Source organism: Thermobia domestica, chromosome 5, assembly GCF_964235325.1.
Source record: "Thermobia domestica chromosome 5, izTheDome1.hap1.1, whole genome shotgun sequence".
NCBI classification, from domain to species: Eukaryota; Metazoa; Arthropoda; class Insecta; order Zygentoma; family Lepismatidae; genus Thermobia; species Thermobia domestica.
Window position 1 is genome coordinate 183,643,156 of NC_137458.1, and position 20,918 is coordinate 183,664,073.

The following is a 20,918-nucleotide window of genomic DNA, read 5'->3' on the forward strand; positions in this document are numbered from 1 at the left end:
GTTTCTGTGATTTAGAATAAGCTGCAGCATTTCTTCGGTCAATAATCTTAGTCATTTTCTGATTGAACTTCTTTTGATAGCAAAAAATACACGCAAAAATGAAACGTATTGGCAAAATGTTTGATGATATTTAAAATAAAACAGCTTGCTCACAAGATAGTATGTTGTGACTTTTTAATTTCACTGAGTTTTGTGTCCTTTTAGAGCACTAAAATGGAATACCAAGTGGACAAAACTAAATCTCTTTGACAGTGTTTGCTTTCTGCATTTCACCTAAGTGTCAAAGACGAAAACCTGCTAGTGAAATTTGTGCTGTATATTGAGAAGTTCTAAAAGTACTGCTCGTCGTTTGTTTTCGCGCATCATAAATGGAAATCTTCACTTCAAGGACGGATTACAAATCGGCCAATTCGCGTCAAACGACAAGAGAATTCGAGGAGCACATGAATTGTGATCAAAAAACTGTGATGAACCACTTTAATTCAACAGTCAAGATTCCAAAACTCGGTGCTTACCAATACTCCACAACCGCCGCTAGTTCTTTCCACTTTGCAAAACACATGATTACGAACAGTGTTTTCTTCACTGCATTGTGCAATAAAAAATTGTGCCTTCATTGCAATATAAAGTACGAAAGCAATGCCTCAGGCTCGACAAACAAGCAACTCCTCGAGGGAAAAAGAACTCAGCCTCGATAAACTATGTGTATGGTGGAGCTGGGAGGTGTAATTCATTACGAATTCCTTGAGTGCAATCAAACACTCAATGCAGAGTTCTACGTTCAACAACTGCACTGCCTCAACGAAACAATTCTGCAAAATAGACCCAATAGGTGAAATTGCGTCGTAACGCAACACAACGCCCTCCTCATATCACCAATATCACTAAAGCTGCAATTCAAGACTTCGAATGGGAAGTGCTATCTCGTCCTCCATGGTTTCCAGATTTAGTGCCATCAGAATTGCATCTCTCTCGCAATCGCACTGCGCTGTGTGTTTCTTTCTAAAGTTTAATGTTTCACGATCATAAACCAAGGCTAAGGAAGAGGATGATGATAATGACAGATGATAAACGGTGGAATGACGAAAGTGGGAGAAAACAGGAGAACCACAAGAAAAGCCATGCACACGGTGTTTATCTACCACAAGCTATGAATTGTTTTAGAATGACGTAGAACTGAGGGTTTGGTTGGACGAATTCTCTGAGCCAAGACGGGGAAATTTCTATCGTAGAGGCATCGACAGACTTACTGAAATCGTAAACAATTGGGATTATATTATTGATTAATTTCTTGTAGTTTGTTTTCAATAATATATTACCACTATTATATATATTTCAATAAACTCATGAATTATTCCTCAACCCAATACTTTATATCGGAAAAAGTACAATACTCAAAATCATCATCATATAATACATATTTAACGAACAGTTGGGATGTAATACTTACCAAAATTACCGTACTGGATTTGTTAGTGTCAGGATGTTTGGTCCATACTGATTCATCTTTCAGGCTGCTCAAGTCACCAAAACTTCGTCTCTGTTATAAAGTTACACACACACATAAACTACAGCCACAGCACAATATTTGTAGCCTAAGATAAAGACACAACAAAAGAGTCTACCCACATCCTTAGAACCTAACATCTTAAAAGTATCACAACAAAGCTTCTATGGATGTAAGTGACCATTACACTGTCATTTGAAACTAACTTTTACAAAGCATTAAGGACAACATCATTAGTCTCCATGCGAATTACAGAAAGATAAATTTCATACAAGCTAGTAGTAAATAAAAATTAACGTAATCCTATTCCAACTACATCTATAAAATATTTTAATTAGAAGGAACAAGTTTGAAGAATAAAATCGCTTTTTCTTTAATGTTAGACATCAACTGTAGTAATCAGTCTTTTCTTACAACTAAGTTATAACTTTTTCATGTTTAGCAGGCTAATATTGAACGATGTTTTCTGTCATCTCGGCATTTATTTTTCCCAACACAGAAATATGTACACTCATTCCAAAATGATTGTCGCATATCTATAAATATCTTCTTGTAAGAATATAATATGATTATGATTTTGCAGGACACATTTAATAGTGTTACTATGTGTATAATCGGGAAATGTATATTTGTGGTAAATTTCATAGGAAAAGAATTATAAATACGAAAATTAGAATGAGTAAAACAAAATGTTGCTAAATGGATAAGAAAGTTTTATTTTCGTTTTATTGTTCTTATTTTCTGCTCTTTTGACATGAAATTTGCCACATACATGTCTGCAGATTATACACATACTAGCATTATAAGAAATACCGGGCGAATTCGTTATCAAATTATATTCCTACAACAACATATTTATAGACATGCGACAATAATTTTGGACGTGAGTGTACATAGTATAAAAAAGGAGAACATTTATCTTTTTAAATACAAAATTAGACTAAATTCTTGTTCGTTGCAACAATACTAATCTTCACCAAAATACCAATCTAACATTCATTATATTACAGATATACTTGCAATATAATGTAAGAAATAAGAATACGTACTACACAATACCTTCTCACTACAAATACATTTTTTTTTTTCAAAATCCTTTTTTATTCTTTCTCTTATTTCACCCCTAATTGTTGTACACTAATGAATCCTATACTAATATCAACTCCTTCATAATGCCTTCTGGAAATATAGTTATGCACAGTTGCCACAGCATACACCGGCTAATACTAACCAGAACAAATTCCAAACGTATATTCACCGTGGTTAGCAATTCTGGTTTTGCCACAGCATACACCGACTAATACTGATCAGAACAAATTCCAAACGTATATTTACTGTGACTAGCAATTCTGGTTTTACAGCAGTAAGAAATTCTTTGCTTAACAAGTATGCATATTAGAGTTTTTGATTTGTCGAAAGTGAAGTTTTAGTTTCTTCCTTTCTTAAAGAAATACAGGGGTTCAACAAAAAAAAACTAAAACGTTCGCAAAAGTGTGAAAATCATACCTAGTATGGTGTGGGGCCTCCTTTTGTGTCCAAAACAGCTTGCATCCGACGTTGAATGGGCGTATGCAGCTCCTGAATCGTGGTGTGTGGAATTTTGTACCATTGTTCCTCCAAAACATGTTCCAGTTCTTTAAGGAATACTGATGGAGGGTAATGATACCGAACATGTCTTTCTAACTCAGACCACAATGGCTCAATGATGTTCAGATCTGGTAATTGTGGGACCCAGGGGAGGTGCGATAGCTCCTGGTCATGCTAATCAAATCATGATTTCACCGTTTTTGCAGCATGACAGGGTGCCATCAACCATCAGGGAACAATATTTGGGTCATGGGTAGAACATGGTCCCCCAAAACGGCCTCATATGCCTTAGCATTCATCATTCCATGCAGGACTATGATCGGACCTGCAGAAAACCACAATATCACTGCCCATACTGTAACAGAACCACCCCCATACTTTACAGTTGGGAACAGACAGTCTGTATCATAGGCCTGCGACGGTGTTCTCCATATGTAAACACGACCGGTTGTTGAAAACAAGGTGAAGGTCGATTCATCGGATCACATTACGTGTTCCACCGCTCATGAGTCTACGCTTTGTGGTCCTTGCACCACTGGATACGCCTCTTCGCATTTACTGCTGTGCCCAGGGGTTTGGCGATAACGGCCCTGCCATGAATTTTTCATTTTATGAAGTTTCCGTCGCACTGTTTTCGATCAAACCGGGTTCTGTAGGCCGGAATTGAAATGAAATCTTTAAGTTTTACGTCCCACGGTTATGCCGGTTAGGCTAAAGGAGACGGTGATAATGAGAGATGAGTGAAATGGTGGAATGAAGAAAGTGGGAGGAAACGGGAGAACCCCGAGAAAACCCACGAGCACGGTGTTTGTCCACCACAAAGTTCACTTGGCGGGGGCTGGGATCGAACCCGGTACCCCATGCACCAGAGGTGAACGCTCTACCACTGAGCCACCGCGCTAGGCCGGAATTGAGTTCAGACGTAATTTTCATTGCAGTCGTTTCCTTTTTAGCTGCTACAATCCGTTTTAATGCCCTCCGGTCCCTATCTGACGTGCTTTGCAGACGTCTTTTGCCCATGAATTGTGTATGCCCTCGTGACATTGGACACAGTGTCTTCCAATACCCCCACAATGTTTGCCACTGTTGCCACTGAAGCTCCAACCAGACGGGCACCAACGATCATGCCTCTTTGGAAGTCTGTCAGGTCGTTCCATTTTACCGCACCACTTTCACACCACGACCCTCACAGGTGAATTGGTTACTGCTGATTGAAGAGGAAGGTCTACATGACACATTGAAAACAAACAAACAAACAAACAAACAAACGATCGGCAACCACAACAGGTGTTGTACAGTGGAGGGCCAAACACGTGTCCTGTATGAAGTGCTTTTAGATTTTATTTGTCAATCCCCTGTATTTGTAGAATTTTTTAAATACAAAAACTTACTAAAACTGACAAATCTGTTCAATTTTGTACACGAAACGGCAGTCATGTTACACAAGAACCAGTTCTTAATGTACAGGAAAATAAAACCGTTGTTACATAGACACAGACATTCGTTCTCTGCTTTAATACACCAAGTGCTTATAATTAAACTTTCTGTGTTCAGAGTCGTACTGCACGGGCTGTAATGACCGTAGAGTTTGGAACTTCGTATATATTCTACGCAATGCATTCGCGAAAGAAATAATTAGTTCGAACTTTTGCCACCAGCTGAAAATGTAGCGCTGTAGACAGCCAAAACGTATTATAGGTTCAGTAAAAAAGTCAGGAAAGATGGAACACAAGATAGATCTTTCTGGCATATTTACTAGAAACTATAGTTACATTAACTCTTCAATATGGTCTCCCAACTCAGTAACATACTGCATCCGTAAAATGATATGGTCGACATTTGATCGCGAAGTTCTAGTGAAATCATAACGTCAGATGCTTAGCTTTAGATCAGGGAGAGACCAGATACTTCACTTATCGACAAAAACTGTTAAATATCCCCACACTCAAAAGTATATGATTTTAGTTGGGAGATCTTGCAGCGCACACAACCGAAAACCGTGTAGAGATTGCGATTATTAGTGAAGGTTTCTTGCAGCCAATCTTTCACTTGGCAAGCGACATATCGTGTTGCTCCTTCTTGCATGAAAATATCGGCGGTGTTATATTTGCATTCTTGAAAAGTAAGAATCACATGCTGCACAATGTTACTACAACGCGAAGATGTTAATGTACACATAACAAGCTTTCAAGGTGTCATATGAAACAAAAAACGAACAAAGAATGATAGAGTCTGTGAAACCTCACCAATAGTACATAAGCTGTGCTTAATGCGACAGTTCTATGTATTCGTTCCATCCGGAGTGAAATGCGCCTGGCCAGTTTACAAAATGTTCCCCGGCCACATGTTATTCATTTCCATGAATGTCAAAAACCGAAGGCCAAACTGAGGCATTGTGGAAAATATCAAGGTTGGAATTGGTGCTCATTACTATTCTTGCAGGAACACCAGTGCAAAATGAACTGTGAAACCTTATGACAGTTGGCCAGAGTAGAGGTAATTCAATAACTTAGCTCGAGTATTAGTTGCAGAATCTGCAGCATGTGAGAACAGTCAGCCATAAACTCTTAATCAATTTACTTTCTCCCTCTGATGCGACATGTAATCCACGTATTTCCTTGAATTTTTCAAGTATTTTAGCCAGTAACTGCTATGCACCTCTTCTCGGCTTTCTACAATCCCTGTTCTCGGAATGTTGTATTGCTATTGCTGTCATCTTGATACAACAGTTTCAATAACAGTGCACGGCCCCTAACCAGTGATCATTGCGTTTCAAGCGAAAAGATCTTTCAAACAAACATTCACTTCATAAGAGGATTTACTAACAAGTGTCACAATGTAGCAACTAAGAAACTCAATGTTAGGCAATGCCAGAGACATCGGAATAACATATACTGACGTCAGATTACGAAAAACTGTTAGTGAACAATCGTAGTGCAACAAGACTTGCCAACAGAGGCAGGCTAAGAAGCGTCGGCAAAACAGTAGAGGAGGGTATAAAATTCACTATCAGGATGAGAGCAGTATTCAGCGGCTAGTACAGGTTCATAGAGCAATTAGCTAACCAGTATATCCTGGTCAATATCTGTGGTCAACTCTCAAACATACCCGCTATGGATCATATGCTCTACTCTTGTACTCTCTGTCAGGAAAGGAAACGCACATCTCTTTTTTTTGAGTCTGGTATTCTGCGCTCTAACCGTGGATAATATGAATTAAATGAATCAAGAGTAAGGAGAAAAGCCTAATCTGAATAAGAAATTGAAGAGGGGGCAAACTGTGAATACGAATAGTACATGGTGTAAATAAAGAACGACACCGAAGAGAAACCCAGAAACTGCTAGTAAGAAAAAAAGAGTGAAAATTGTCGAAGTGGGAACATAATACAAATGCAAACAAATATGAAAACAACTAAACACTTGCCAAGCAGCGATTTTGGTGTATATTTATTCAGGGGTATGCATCAAAGGGCAGTGATCGGGAAAAAAAAAATCGCGAATTTCCCACTTGTGAGTCTCTACAATAGGAAAATTTCCTGAGAAATGTGCCTATTGCAGAGACCATTATGTCAGAAATGTTGAAAAATTTCTATGCACTTTAGCCGATCATTACCCTCTGAGACGAAAACTACTCTCAGTGCGAAGATTTCTCTCTTCCGCTCTCTGTATATATATCTATATCTATATATATATATCTATATATATATATATATATATATATATATATATATATATATATATATATATATATATATATATATATATATATATATATATATATATAGATATATAGATATATATATAGTGGTTGGACTAAAAAATCTAACACGTTTGCAAAATGTATGAAAATCATACCTAGTATGGTGTGGGGCCTCCTTTTGCGTCCAAAATGGCTTGGATACGACGTGGAATGGGCGCATACAGCTTCTGAATCGTGGTGTGTGAAATTTTGTACGATTGTTCCTACAAAACATACTGCTGTTCCTTAAGGGATGCTGGTGGAGGGTAAAGATACCGAACATGCCTTTCTAACTCAGACCACAATGGCTCAATGATGTTCAAATCTGGTGATTGTGGGACCCAGGGGAGGTGCGATAGCTCCTGGTCATGCTAATCAAATCATGATTTCACCGTTTGTGCAGCGTGACAGGGTGCCAAATAATCTTGGTAGACGCTATCAACCATCAGGAACAATATTTGGGTCATGGGTAGAACCTGGTCCACTAAAATGGCCTTATACGTCTTAGCATTCATCATTCCATGCAGGACTATGATCGGACCTGCAGAAAACCACAATATCACTGCCCATACTGTAACAGAACCACCCCCATACTTTACCGTTGGGAACAGACAGTCTGTATCATAGGCCTGCGACGGTGTTCTCCATATGTAAACACGACCGGCTGTTGGAAACAAGGTGAAGGTCGATTCATCGGATCATATTACGTGTTTCCACTGCTCATGAGTCCACGCTTTGTGGTCCTTGCACCACTGGATACACCTCTTCGCATTTACTGCTGTGCCCAGGGGTTTGGCGATAGCGGCCCTGCCATGAATTTTCATTTTATGAAGTTCCCGTCGCAGTATTTTCGATGAAACCGGGTTCTGTAGGCCGGAATTGAGTTCAGACGTAATTTTCAATGTAGTGGTTTTCTTTTTAGACGCTACAATCAGTTTTAATGCCCTCCGGTCCCTATCTGACAGGATTGTCTTTCGACCACTGTTGTGTGTCGTTTGCCATGAATTGTGTATGCCCTCGTGACATTGGACACAGTGCCTTTCGATACCTTCACAATGTTCGCCACTGTAGCTCCTACCAGACGGGAACCAACAATCATGCCTCTTTGGAAGTCTGTCAGGTAGCCCATTTTAGCGCACCACTTTTACACCACGACACTCACAGGTGAACTGGTTACTGCTGACGGAAGAGGAAGGTCGACATGACACACTGAAAACAAAAAGCGATCGGCAACCGCAACACGCGTTGTACAGTGGAGGGCCAAACTTACATGCTCTGTATGAAGTGTTTTAGATTTTTTGTGTATCCCCTATATATATGCATAGAAAAAGAGATGCTCCCGGAACTGACAATAGGATGCGTCCCTTCAAATCGACGCTTACATAATAAGAAAGCCTAGTACAAACAGCTATAAAACAAAACTGATTATTGTAAGTATTGTACTAAACTATCCGTTTACCTAAGGTACCAAGATCCCAACTACATTACACTCATATCCCGAATGCCAAAACGTTGTGATTCACGCAATTTAATATCTTCCAGAGTGTCCTGTGCAAACAATCAAGTTTTGGGATAATGGACCATTTTGAGACTACAATATTAAGCTATATAAATACACTCTAACAGATTCGTATTAAGTTATTTCTTCCTACGACTAGGTTTATTCATATAGTACGTAACAGTCTTCTTCATACACGTTGATTTTTTTTACTGAAATTGAACTTTATTCCAACTAAAAAACTATACACGGCGCGCCAAGTAGTAAAGTAATTTAAACAAACCCAGGATTGTTAAATAAATAGAAAACCTACTTTAATTACAGTGTATGATGATGAACGCACACACTGTTTTCTCGGATTTTCACCAGTGATGCCTTGTAAGTTCTCCAACCGTAAATGGATCTCTGTTTGCAAGCCATTATTTTATACGAAAAAATTATACTACCTGATGGGGAATCGAACCGAGATTTTCCATTTGGAAGTCTCGCACGACACCAATACTCCACCAATTGCTCTACCCAAAGTCTGTTTAACAAAGGTGTAGTGTTTCTTTCTGAGAACGATAACACGGAAAGTGTATACAGCAGATCAATAGAGTGTTTTGAATGTCCTAGTAATTTCCTTGCCTTTCCCCAATCAACATTCGTAAATCGTCTGTATCATCATACAGGTTTTTGCTTCCACTTTCTCAAGGATTGCTCGTTTGGTATGAGAACTCTTCGGTTCTTCACAACTGGTTTGTAAAACAAAATCTTTGACTTGAAAAGGATTTGAACCTACGCTGGTCAGAAGTATTACTCAAAAGTCGAGCACGTTACCCCTACACTATGTTATCACGTAATTAAAAGCCAGATATTGCTAAGTTTAGACCTGATGTTTGGAACAAACCGGTAATGTTTTTCTTGTAATGATATTTACACCAAACTGCATTCCGAATTTTATTCTATGACCTGGAAGCAATTTAGTGCCCACTAATAAACTAAGTGACATACAATGCAAGAGAATTACATAAATGAACGTATTCAGTAATTTCGCCGTACAAACTCAAAAGTACGCTGCTAATAATAATAATAATAATAATAATAATAATAATAAATATTATTATTATTATTATTATTATTATTATAAAACTAACAATAATAATAAATATTCACCTTCACTGTACAGTTGTCACTTCAACGCACATCTTGGTTATCTTGGTGCACGTGGACATTGGTTTGAGTCCGTTGGAAAAAAATGAAATGAAATCTTGAGTTTTACGTCCCACGGTTAGGCTAAAGGAGACTGTGATGAGTGATGAATGAAATGGTGGAATGAAGAAAGTGGGAGAAAACGGGAGAGCCCCGAGAAAACCCAAGCACACGGTGTTTGTCCACCACAAAGTTCACTTGGCGGGGACTGGGATCGAACTCAGGACCCCAAGCACCAGAGGTGAACGCTCTACCACTGAGCCACCGCGGCCCCTTTGAGTCCGTTGGGTACTTAACATAGTTTGGCCACAATTGTAAGTTCCATCTTTAGGAGCTCAGCTGTTCGTTTTAGTCTTTCGTAGCAATCATTATTGATAATGTTTAGTACTGGTAATACTTTTTGTCTTTGCGTATTGTTTTTATTCTTCTAATTTTTATTATCCGAAGAAATACCACCATAATTCATCTTATTGTGTCTTTTCTCTCACAAACACACACACACATATTTATGTCCATGTGCGTGTTCCAGAGTTAAAACCGAGCCAGAGCCCGATCGACCCGGTCTGGGAACTGTGACTGAGGATTTGGCATCGTGTTTTTCGTGCTTTGAGGATAACATCTCCAGTCCTAGTCAATTCTGAAAGGAATACTGTTTAAACAAACAAATAAGTAAAATCTTTCTTTTTATCCTCCGGGTTACTGACAAGTAAACCTTACGTTTGGGTGAATCGAGTTGCTGACTGAGACACATATGAGAAAGTAGTACTAAATGTGGTCAGTATTTCAGTGAAGTTTTAGGTGCGAAGCTCCAGAGGTTTAGGAGATACAGCTACCAGAACATCACATGGAAGTACAGAATAGTCTTCATACAGTTGGAGGTAAAAGCTCTGTAAGACCTCTTGTAACGACAAAAGGTGAATAACAAATATATGGGTACATATTAGGATTAGGGGGAACTCATATAGTAAGGATATACCTGACGGCGGCCATCTTGAAATCCGCCATTTTGAATTAAGGTTAAGTTTTTAAAATAGGAATAGGGTCATGTGATACATGATTTAAGGCGCAAATTTAATCAGCAGAACAATGGTGATGTTAATTTTGATTTACGCGCAATTAGTAAAAAGTTACAGGAAATTAAATATTATTGCAGTATATGTATTAGTCCTTTACCCCACCTTGTAAATTTTGTGTTAATGATAATAATTAAATAAAAAGCAGGTGGATAAATATTAGGTCTATGGTAAGAGTTACCTTGGTGACGGCCATATTCAAATCCGCCATTTTGAATCAGACAAAAGTTTTAAAGAAAACGCATAACAGTGACACCTTATTAATAGCAAATTTTACCATAACTCCAACGGTATAACCATTTTTGCTTTATCATTAACCAGCATTTGTTATCGCATAAACAAGTTGCTAATTTAAGGAAAAATGACCAAAGTGGAATTGAGACATAATTGAACTTGGGTCTTTCTTACAGAAAGTCCTCAATTAGTACAATCAGTATGTAGTTCAGAAAAGAGTGCATGACTTGCACAAATGCTCTGCTCACAGTGAGCACACCTGACAAAGGCAATCGAGTTACACTTGACACATTTGTCGTTAGCAATTCCGTCAAAGCAGTAGTCGTAAGGAGCGATCCATTTAATTTTGTGCTGGTTAATGATGAAGCAAAAATGGTTATACCGTTGGAGTTATGGTAAAATTTGCTATTAATAAGGTGTCACTGTTATGCGTTTTCTTTAAAACTTTTGTCTGATTCAAAATGGCGGATTTGAATATGGTCGCCATCAAGGCAACTCTTACCATAGACATAATATTTATCCACCTGCTTTTTATTTAATTATTATCATTAACACAAAATTTACAAGGTGGGGTAAAGGACTAATACATATGCTGCAATAATATTTAATTTCCCTGTAACTTTTTACCAATTGCGCGTAAATCAAAATTAACGACACCATTGTTCTTCTGATTGAATTTGCGCCTTAAATCATGTATCACATGACCCTATTCCTATTTTAAAAACTTAACCTTAATTCAAAATGGCGGATTTCAAGATGGCCGCCGTCAGGTATATCCTTACTATATGACTTCTCCCTAGTCCTAATATGTACCCATATATTTGTCATTCACCTTTTGTCGTTACAAGAGGTCTTACAGAGCTTTTACCTCCAACTGTATGAAGACTATTCTGTACTTCCATGTGATGTTCTGGTAGCTGTATCTCCTAAACCCCTGGAGCTTCGCACCTAAAACTTCACTGAAATACTGACCACATTTAGTACTACTTTTTCATATGTGTCTCAGTCAGCAACTCGATTCACCCAAACGTAAGGTTTACTTGTGAGTCTCAATCGGGCGGGTCACTACAGGTTCGAATCCTCGACCGGGTGGTGGTCGATAAGCTAACCCATATCACTCGACTGAAGCAATGGCCTGTTCCAGCTCTAACGTGTTCATTTGGCGTGGGAGTCCCGGGTTCGATTCCCGGCGGGAGCTCATGTGGTTCGGATTCCACGTTAATCAGTAGGTCCTCGTCTCATATAGCCTCGCTGCTCAATGGGACTTTAAACTCAAAATCAATTCTAACGTGTTCATTCTATCTGTGCGAATTACGTTACATCCACAACAAACTAAATCGAGAATGGTGTTCGCAAAAGATAAGTCCTTGCAGATGACTAGAAAATGCATTTCTTTTATTTTTTCTTTTAATTTTAAGAAAGGAATTTCTGTATATTTTTAACAATCCTGGATTTGCTTAGGTTACTTCACCACTTGGCGCGCCGTGTATTGCTTTTTAGTTGGAATAAAGTTTAATTTCAGTAAAAAATCAACGTGTACGAACAAGACTGTTACATACTGTATGAATAAAACTAGTTGTAGGAAGAAATTACTTAATACGAATCTGTTCGAGTGTATTTATATAGCTTTATATTGCGGTCTTAATATGGTCCCTCATCCCAAAACTATTCTCTTTCCAGCCTTAGAAAAAAGTAGATGTAAACAAACCCACCTGACTACCAGTTTGTCGATGACGAATGATTGGCTGTTGGTCTCAGTGCACTAGTATCCTACCGCAATATAATCCCTACTAAAATAATGATTTCAAATATAAATATCTCAATTTATCCTACATTTTGTGATAATAAGCGCAATATATGTAATATTTAACAACAGATGTAGCTTTACTTCAACCTCACCCGTATCGGGACATATAGTATTTACTGCGCATGCGTATGCGTTCACGCCCTTCCCCACTCATTTAAAATTATTGTAGAATGCAGAGTTTCATGGCGACGATGTGTGACAATAATCCATTTTCGTCTCGGGTTATAAAACAAAAGAGGACAACAGGAATAGAGAATCTAGTTTATATAAGAAAATTCAAATCTCCAACATAGCAATAGTCAGTGTCAGTCGTTTATTATTTACCAACAAACTGTAGCCTTATAGTCTGGAAATTATGCGACGACAGTAAGTAAGCAGACGATCTTGCTGTTCACGTCTCTCGCTGCCGAAGCACGTGAGAGCCGCGGAGTAATTCATTTCGCTTTGTTTACGTCTACTTTGTTGTAAGGCTCGAAAGACTAGTGTGTTTTTGCACTGGACACTTTTGGGGAGAGGGGAAGATGTGTGAATCACAATGTTTTGGCATTCGGGATATGTGGTTCGGATCTTTGTACCTTAGGTGAACGGATAGTTTAGTATAATGCTTGCAATAATCAGTTTGATGTTTTAGAGCTGTTTATATTAGGCATTGTTAATGTGGGATTTATCATCTCGTCGATTTGAAGGGACGCATCCCACTGTCAGTTCCGGGAGCATCTCTTTCTCTCTCTCTCTCTCTCTCTCTCTCTCTCTCTCTCTATATATATATATATATATATATATATATATATACAGAAAGCGGAAAAGAGAAACTTTCGAACTAAGGGTAGTTTTCGTCTCAGAGGGTGATGATCGGCAAAAGCGCATAGAAATTTTTCGGCATTTCTGACATGATGGTCTCTGCAATGGGCATATTTCTCAGGAAATTTGCCTATTGTAGAGACTGACATGTGCGAAATTCCGGAGAATTTCGTTTTTCCGATCACCGCCCTTTGATGCCTAACCTTGATTAGATATACCTGCTTCCTCGTTTTCACTTAACATACTAAAAGGGAGGAACGCTCTCTTTTATCATCTTTCATGTGCTGTACGCATTATTAATAGTAAAAAATACTGCTTAGAGTGGATTCGAACTGACGTCCTTTGGACTTATAAATGATCGCTGCTTGGTAATTATTTAGTTGTTGGCGTATTTTGTTCTCATTTGTATTTTGTTCCCCACTTCTACTTTTTTTCTAAAGTTTACTAGCTGAAGAACTTAACCATTTCTTTTTACTAGTTTTACATCTACACGTGCTTTAACTACGCATAATTTTATTACCATTTGCTTCCTTCATATATATACAGGGTGACTTGTAATTCGATGCATTCCTTGCAAGGGAATATTCTACAACTATTTTGGAACATTTTCACCTATATGAACCGGGGGTCGCAAATTAATAGTTTGAGTAATTTGCACATTTGTGATTTCTTTGAAATTTGCCGGCCTGAGTAACGAGAAATGCGCGAGAAAATTTTACCCTGACCCACTTCTACATATCGTAGAGCGATCAAATTTCAAATGTGTAATCCTGCATACCTATGTAGGTCACGTGATAACGTACAGCTCGTAACTCTGTACCGTTGCTGTGTTAGAGGTCCGAACGTGAAGTAAGGTGTATTGATCCAAAATCCATTACGGCACTTCAGAAAGTAGCGTGGCAACATCCCTCAACTACCTGCCTTTAGGAAATGACTGCATGGTTGAGATGAGGTGGAATGAAGTTGGTATGTGGCCAAGAGAAAACTCGAACTATGACTGACTTCGTACCCAGGGTCGTGTATCTGTCTTGTCAAGATTCGGCTGTGAACGGATGCGTTGTTTTCCAGGAGGCGGACATGTTTTGTCAGCATGTCATGCTGTGGGATTTCACAGAATCCCGCAACGCACGCAGCACTGAATCATAGTATATCCTGGTAATTGTGGCACCCTTTGCCTGCAAACCAAGTAGTAATATCCCATGCCGATCACAAACATGATCATCACTTTGGCCTCCCAGAGTTGAACACAGACTTCCCTTGGTGGCAGTACATCGCCACGCTGTCACTGGTCTGACTAGGTTTTCCCTGGTTTACTTCACTCCCACCAGGCGAAGGCAGGAATGGTACCTTCTAGAAGGCCAGGGTCAGTTCCTTTCCAAATCCTAGACCCACCTAAAAGACCGATGTGACCCCGGAGTTGGAGGTCCGAACCCTTTCTTGAATCATTCCCTTGCATAAATACATGCATTAAAACCTAGTCAAACCAAAGACAGGGTGCGAACGTTCCACCACCAAAGGAAATCCGTGTTCAACTCTGAACGATCAAAGTGATGATCACGTTTATTTGGGATCAGCGTGGAGTATTACTACTTGCTTTCGAGAGAAAGAATATTACAATTACCAGGATATACTACGATTCACTACTGTGTGCGTTGCGGGATTCTGTGAAATCCCAAAGCTTGTCATGTGACAAAAGGTTTCCAGCTCCTGGAAAACAACTCACCCGCTCACTGCTCGAATGTTGGCCACACAGATGAACGAAGGGTATGAAATTCGTCACAGATCGAGTTTTCTCTTGGCCACACACCACCTTCATTCCACCTCTTCCTTACCATGTAGTCATTTCTTAGGAACAACTAGTTCTGTGACGTTGCTACGCTGCTTTCTGAGGTGCAGTAATGGATTTTGGACCAATACAACTTATTTCACGTTCTGACTTATAACACAGCAACGGTGCAGAGTTACGAACTGTACATTGTCATATGATCTACATAGGTGTGCAGGATTACACATGTAAAATTTCATTGCTCTACGATATGTGGAAGTAGGTCAAGGTTCAATTTTCTCGTGCACCGGCTAGGCAAATTTCAAAGATATCAAAATGTACAAATTACTCAAACTATTGATTTGCAAACCCCCGTTCATATAAGTGAAAATGTTTCAGAATACTTGTAGAATACCCCCTTCCAAGGAATGCATCGTTACCATTCACCATATTATATTATATTATATATATATTTGGTCTAGGAATTAATTCGTGCGGGTGGACAAGAGATGGCGCAACGAACGGAGCGTCCCACAGTTCCGTGTATCCACACATGTGTTGCAAACCCCTGTCATCGCGTATCGTTCGTAGTATAGGGCAGTGGATTAAAGCGTCAACAACACCAGTTTGTAGTTAAGTGAACATGGCGCAATTTGTGCCTGATAAAGTGTTTTTGCGGGGTGTCCTGCTGCATTACTTTAACATGCAGAAAAGTGCGACTGAAAGTCATCGTATTTTGGTGGAAGTGTATGGTGACCATGCTCTAGCTGAGCGAACGTGTCAGAAGTGGTTTGCACGGTTTAGAAGTGGTGATTTCGGCTTGGCAGACCAAGAGCGAGCTGAACAGCCAAAAAAATTTCAAGACGAAGAATTGACAGCATTGCTCGAGCAGGATTCGTGTCAAACGCAGGAACAACTTGCAGCAGCATTAGGCGTTGATCAAACAACAGTCTCCAAACGCTTGAAAGCCATGGGAATGATTCAAAAGATGTCACATTGGGTTCCACATGAATTGAAAGACAGAGACGTTGAAAGACGAAAAACCATTTGCGAATTGCTGCTTCAACGACAGAGCAGAAAGGGGTTTCTGCATCGAATTATTACGGGTGATGAGAAGTGGATCCATTACGAAAACCCTAAACGAAAAAAGGCCTGGGTGAAACCAGGTGAACCAGGTCCATCACAACCAAAACGAGATATTCACTGTGCAAAGGTTATGCTGTGCATATGGTGGGATATGAAAGGTGTGGTGTACTATGAGCTGCTGCAACCGGGTGAAACTATGAATGGAGAACGTTATCGACGACAATTAATGCGTTTGAAGCAAGCTCTGGCCAGAACACGACCAGAATGGGAGAACAGACATGATAAACTTATTGTTCAACATGATAACGCTCGCCCACATGTCGCAAAACCGGTCAAAACCTATTTAGAAAATGTCGGATGGGAAGTTTTACCCCACCCGCCGTATTCACCAGACGTTGCTCCTTCGGACTACTACTTGTTCGATTGCATGAACAACGATTTGATTGGACAGCGGTTTACTTCTTCAGAAGATATCGAAAGATGGGTCTCTGACTGGATCGCTTCCAAGGATGAGGACTTCTTTCGCCACGGAATCCGTACATTGCCTGACAGATGGGCGAAAGTGGTGGCTAGCGATGGACAATATTTTTCTTAAGGTATTTATGTATTTTGTGTTTGTACTACAGCTTCAATGTGTGCGTACCAACCGCACGAATTAATTCCTAGACCTATATATATATATATATATATATATATATATATATATATACACGAGGTGTGGCAATTAAATAACGATACTCCCCACCTCCTGTCGCGCAGGATCGTGGGGGGAGGAGGTAGCTAATGATGTGTTATTGATCTTGAACCTTCATGAGCAGCCACTGTTTGTTTCATGATTCTGAAAGCTTTTCTTTTCTTTGCAGGCTTGCAGGAAGAGGACAGTGTTCTGTCATAGTGCCGGAATCATGGTGAACAGTAAAGTTGAGCAGCGCATTAACATCAAATTGGTAAAATTAAACAAAACACCGACGGAATGTTGTGCAATGTTAAAAGAGGGGTATTGTGATAATGCTATGTCACGTGCGCGAGTTTTCGAATGGCACAAACGATTTTCAGAAGGTAAGGAGGAGGTTGAAGATGAACGAGTTCAAGAACGGACGAAAATGTTCAAAAAATTAATGAACTTGTGCGGAAAGACAGGCGTCTGAGCATTCGGATGATCGAAGACATGACGAACATTAACAAAGAAACAGTAAGACAAATTTTGCATGACAATTTAAACATGATAAAAGTTTATGCAAAAATTGACCCGGAACTCTCAGGAACAAAAAGACATTCGAATGACCATTTGTTGTGACGTCATGGAACGACTCAAAGCAGAACCAGACTTGCTAACACGTGCCATCACATGTTATGAAACATGGATTTTCCAGTATGACCCCAAGACTAAGCGTCAATCCATGCACTGGAAGACTCCCACATCGCAAAAAAAAAAAAAAAAAAAAAAAGAACGAAAAAAAAAAACACGGATAAGCAAGTCCAAAGTGAAGGCAATGCTCATCGTTTCTTTCGATATCAGGGGTATCATCATGACTGAATGGGTGCCTCAGGGGTATCAGACCTACTACAAAGAAGTCCTAATCAAGCTGAGGGAAAGAATAAGGAAAAAGAGACGGGATTTGTGGAAGAACGATGCATGAATCCTCCAACAAGACAATGTGCCTGCCCATAATGCCCTTTCTGTGAAGCAGTTTTTAGCAGCCAAGAGCACTCCTATGCTCGATCATTTTCTATATTGCCCAGACCTGGCTCCCTGTGACTTGACTTATCTATTTCCAAAAGCGGAAAGTGCATTGAAGGGAACACATTATCCGTCTGTGGAAGAGGTGAAACGGAAAACGGCAGAGTTGTTGAACAGTGTGACATCAGATGACCTACAGCATTGCTTTGAACAATGGAAGGCACGTATGCAGCGGTGTATAGATAAGGGAGGGGAGTATATTGAAGGGGATAACGGTCAATTGTAACTTTCTTTGTAATACATCACATTTATGACACCAGTCTTGTTATTTAATTATATATATATATATATATATATATGAACTTATTTCGAGTAAATAGAATTTACTTTTTTTAGAATTTATTTCAAAAATGGATCGTACAAGCAAATAATTGGGTGGCAGCAGAAAATAAACCTTTTTCTTCTTTTGCTCTGTCGAAACAAGTGCCTATGAGAATTTTCGGAATTCGACCGCGACTGTTTGGCCGAAATGTATTTAAAACTTCCGTTTTTCCTAAGATTTTACTCTTTCGGTAAAATCATAACTTGCTTTATATGCATATAGCTCAGACCCTAATTCCTTCAGTATAAGTTTAATTTAAATGTTCACAAAAACAGAAATAACAGAGAAGTTTTGAAATTTTCCAAACTAAAATAATTGTCTCCGAAGCAGAGTTGGAAAGTTATCAGCGAATAAAGTCAGGAAACAAACAAAAACGAATTGAAGCATATCTCGTATTTTCAAGATACTGTAAGAACGTTATGTTCATTGCTCTAGCAGTACCTGAGAAAAAAAAAAAAAAAAAAACAGTATATTCTGACTTCTAATAAACGTGCAAAACTGAATTTGGCAAAGCGCAAGATAATGTTTATTTATAAACGTTCAAATTGAATTGTAGGTTCAGTTACGGAAGAAAGTATTCTGTCTTTCAAATCAAGCAAGAGTACGAAGTTTTCAACTTGTTCTGTCAACACATGTTGAAGGTCCTTGTTTGCTATGTAACATCTGACTTTCACACGAACATAGACGATCGAGTAGGTAATTACGAGAGTGAAGTTCACCTTCATTGCGAAGAAAAGTCAAGTTGAGGTCAAACCCTCCAGGAGATGGCTAACTGCCCCTCCCACGGAGCTAATGTAAATTAAACTGCAATTACATTTCACTCTTGTGCAGAGGACATTATTTAGTGAAGCGACCTATTTCCCCTCTCACGTTTTAATTTTTTCCTGCAAAAACAAAATTTTCTGGATGAATGCCTGGTTGTATTTCCAAAATAACTTTTCACTATTAACTCCTTGGACACTGATCAAACTTAGTTATGGGTAGAACAGGGATGCCCTCAGGCGAGTTTTAGAGGCTCTGTATGCACCAATAAGATTATTTCTGGAGAGGCATAATTTTCCATTAAAAATGCCACAATCGAACTTCATTTGTATTATAATGGTAGTAGTAGTAGTATGAGCTAGACTAGACGACACTCGGCTGATTTGCTTAGGGACGTCACACGACATGGTCACGTCATTGGGGTCAGTGCCACCGTGACTTTGGCATGGGTACCTTGACCCACCACCAATTTTTGCGTAGAGTGCAAAGGGCCACCCCCTTAAATTACTGAAATTGCCAAAAGTAAACATTTGTTATAGTGATATAGGATCAGGGTGTAAGTAATTTTGGGTGGTCCATTTCGTTCCCTTTTATGGGTAAAAATTTTTAAAAATATATAGGATTTCAAAACATTTTATTCTCTTTGATGAGGCTTTATTACTTTATAAGATTATATAATTAAGTACAGAGGCTCATTGTCCTTCTTTAGACATTGGTACATAAACATATTTCTCTAAAATCTCGGAACGTGCACAGTGACCAACCCCTTAAACTTATTAAAAAAAAAAAAAAAAAAAACTAGATAAATGCCTATTAAGACCAGAATATATCTTTCTGTACGTTTGGCTAGTCCATCTTGTTCCCTTTTTCGGGAAAACAATTCTGAAAATTTCAAAGTTTAGAGGCTTTTGATCTATTATTCTATCCTCCTCGATAACGCTTTATAGTATTATACGCTTATATGAACGAGCACACCTATCAATTCTTTCATAGATATGGGTACGTTGATGCTCTCATTTTAAAATTTGAGGGGTACATTGATTTATTTCTTAAATTTGAAAATTATCAAAACAGATACTGATAGATGTTCTCCATGACTTGAAAACATACTTCTGTAAATTTGGTTGGTCTTGCTTGTCTCATTTTATAAGAACAAAATTGTCAAAGTAACTTTATATTTCACGGGGATTTTAAATGTTGGCGGTAAAACTAAATTACTATGAGGCGCGAATTCAAAACGTTGTGCTTAATGTTCACTAAGATAATGCTTTTACTGCGACAGATGATTATATTGAAGAGTACAGGGTAATACATATATATTAGATATATAGGTACATATTAGATATATATTTAGTTTTGGGAAGTAACATAACGGAAGTAATGCGTTACTTTTTAAGTAACGTTTCCTAGTAACGCGTTACATTTTCTCCAAAGTAACTGTAACGGTAACGTGTAACAAATTTTTAAGTAACGTATCTAATTTGCGTTACATTTCAATTGAGTAACTACAATCGGAAACAAATGTTTCTTTCCTGTAAGTAAATTTCTAAGAACGGAGCATGAACTATGTCAGTGACCGACAGTAAGTCACCAACACACAGAGAAACAGATAAGGAGTGATATCAATAAAAGTAAGTAACTACTCCTGAGAAGTCCTGCTCGAGGATCGGAGTAACTACACCTGGAGTAACTCTCATCTTCTCTCTCAATTTTGTATCAATAAAACAACCCATTACTCAGATCTAGACTGCTCCAGATTTACGAACGTTCAGTCGCGTTTCCTCTGCGCGTAGCACTGACTCGTAT

General features: G+C 38.8%; 1 protein-coding gene across 49 annotated transcripts in view; it reads right to left on the reverse strand.

Annotated features, from left to right (window-relative positions):
* Positions 1-20,918, reverse strand: part of LOC145686312 (uncharacterized) — a 955,404-nt gene that overhangs the window by 733,201 nt on the left and 201,285 nt on the right. For 23 of the 49 annotated variants that reach the window (XM_081759464.1, XM_081759462.1, XM_081759468.1 and 20 more), the window contains one exon: positions 1,451-1,540. The exons of the other annotated variants lie outside the window; for them this stretch is intronic. In XM_081759464.1, coding sequence (XP_081615590.1) covers positions 1,451-1,540 — 90 coding nt within the window. The remainder of the gene's footprint in view (positions 1-1,450; positions 1,541-20,918) is intronic. 49 annotated transcript variants of the gene reach the window in all.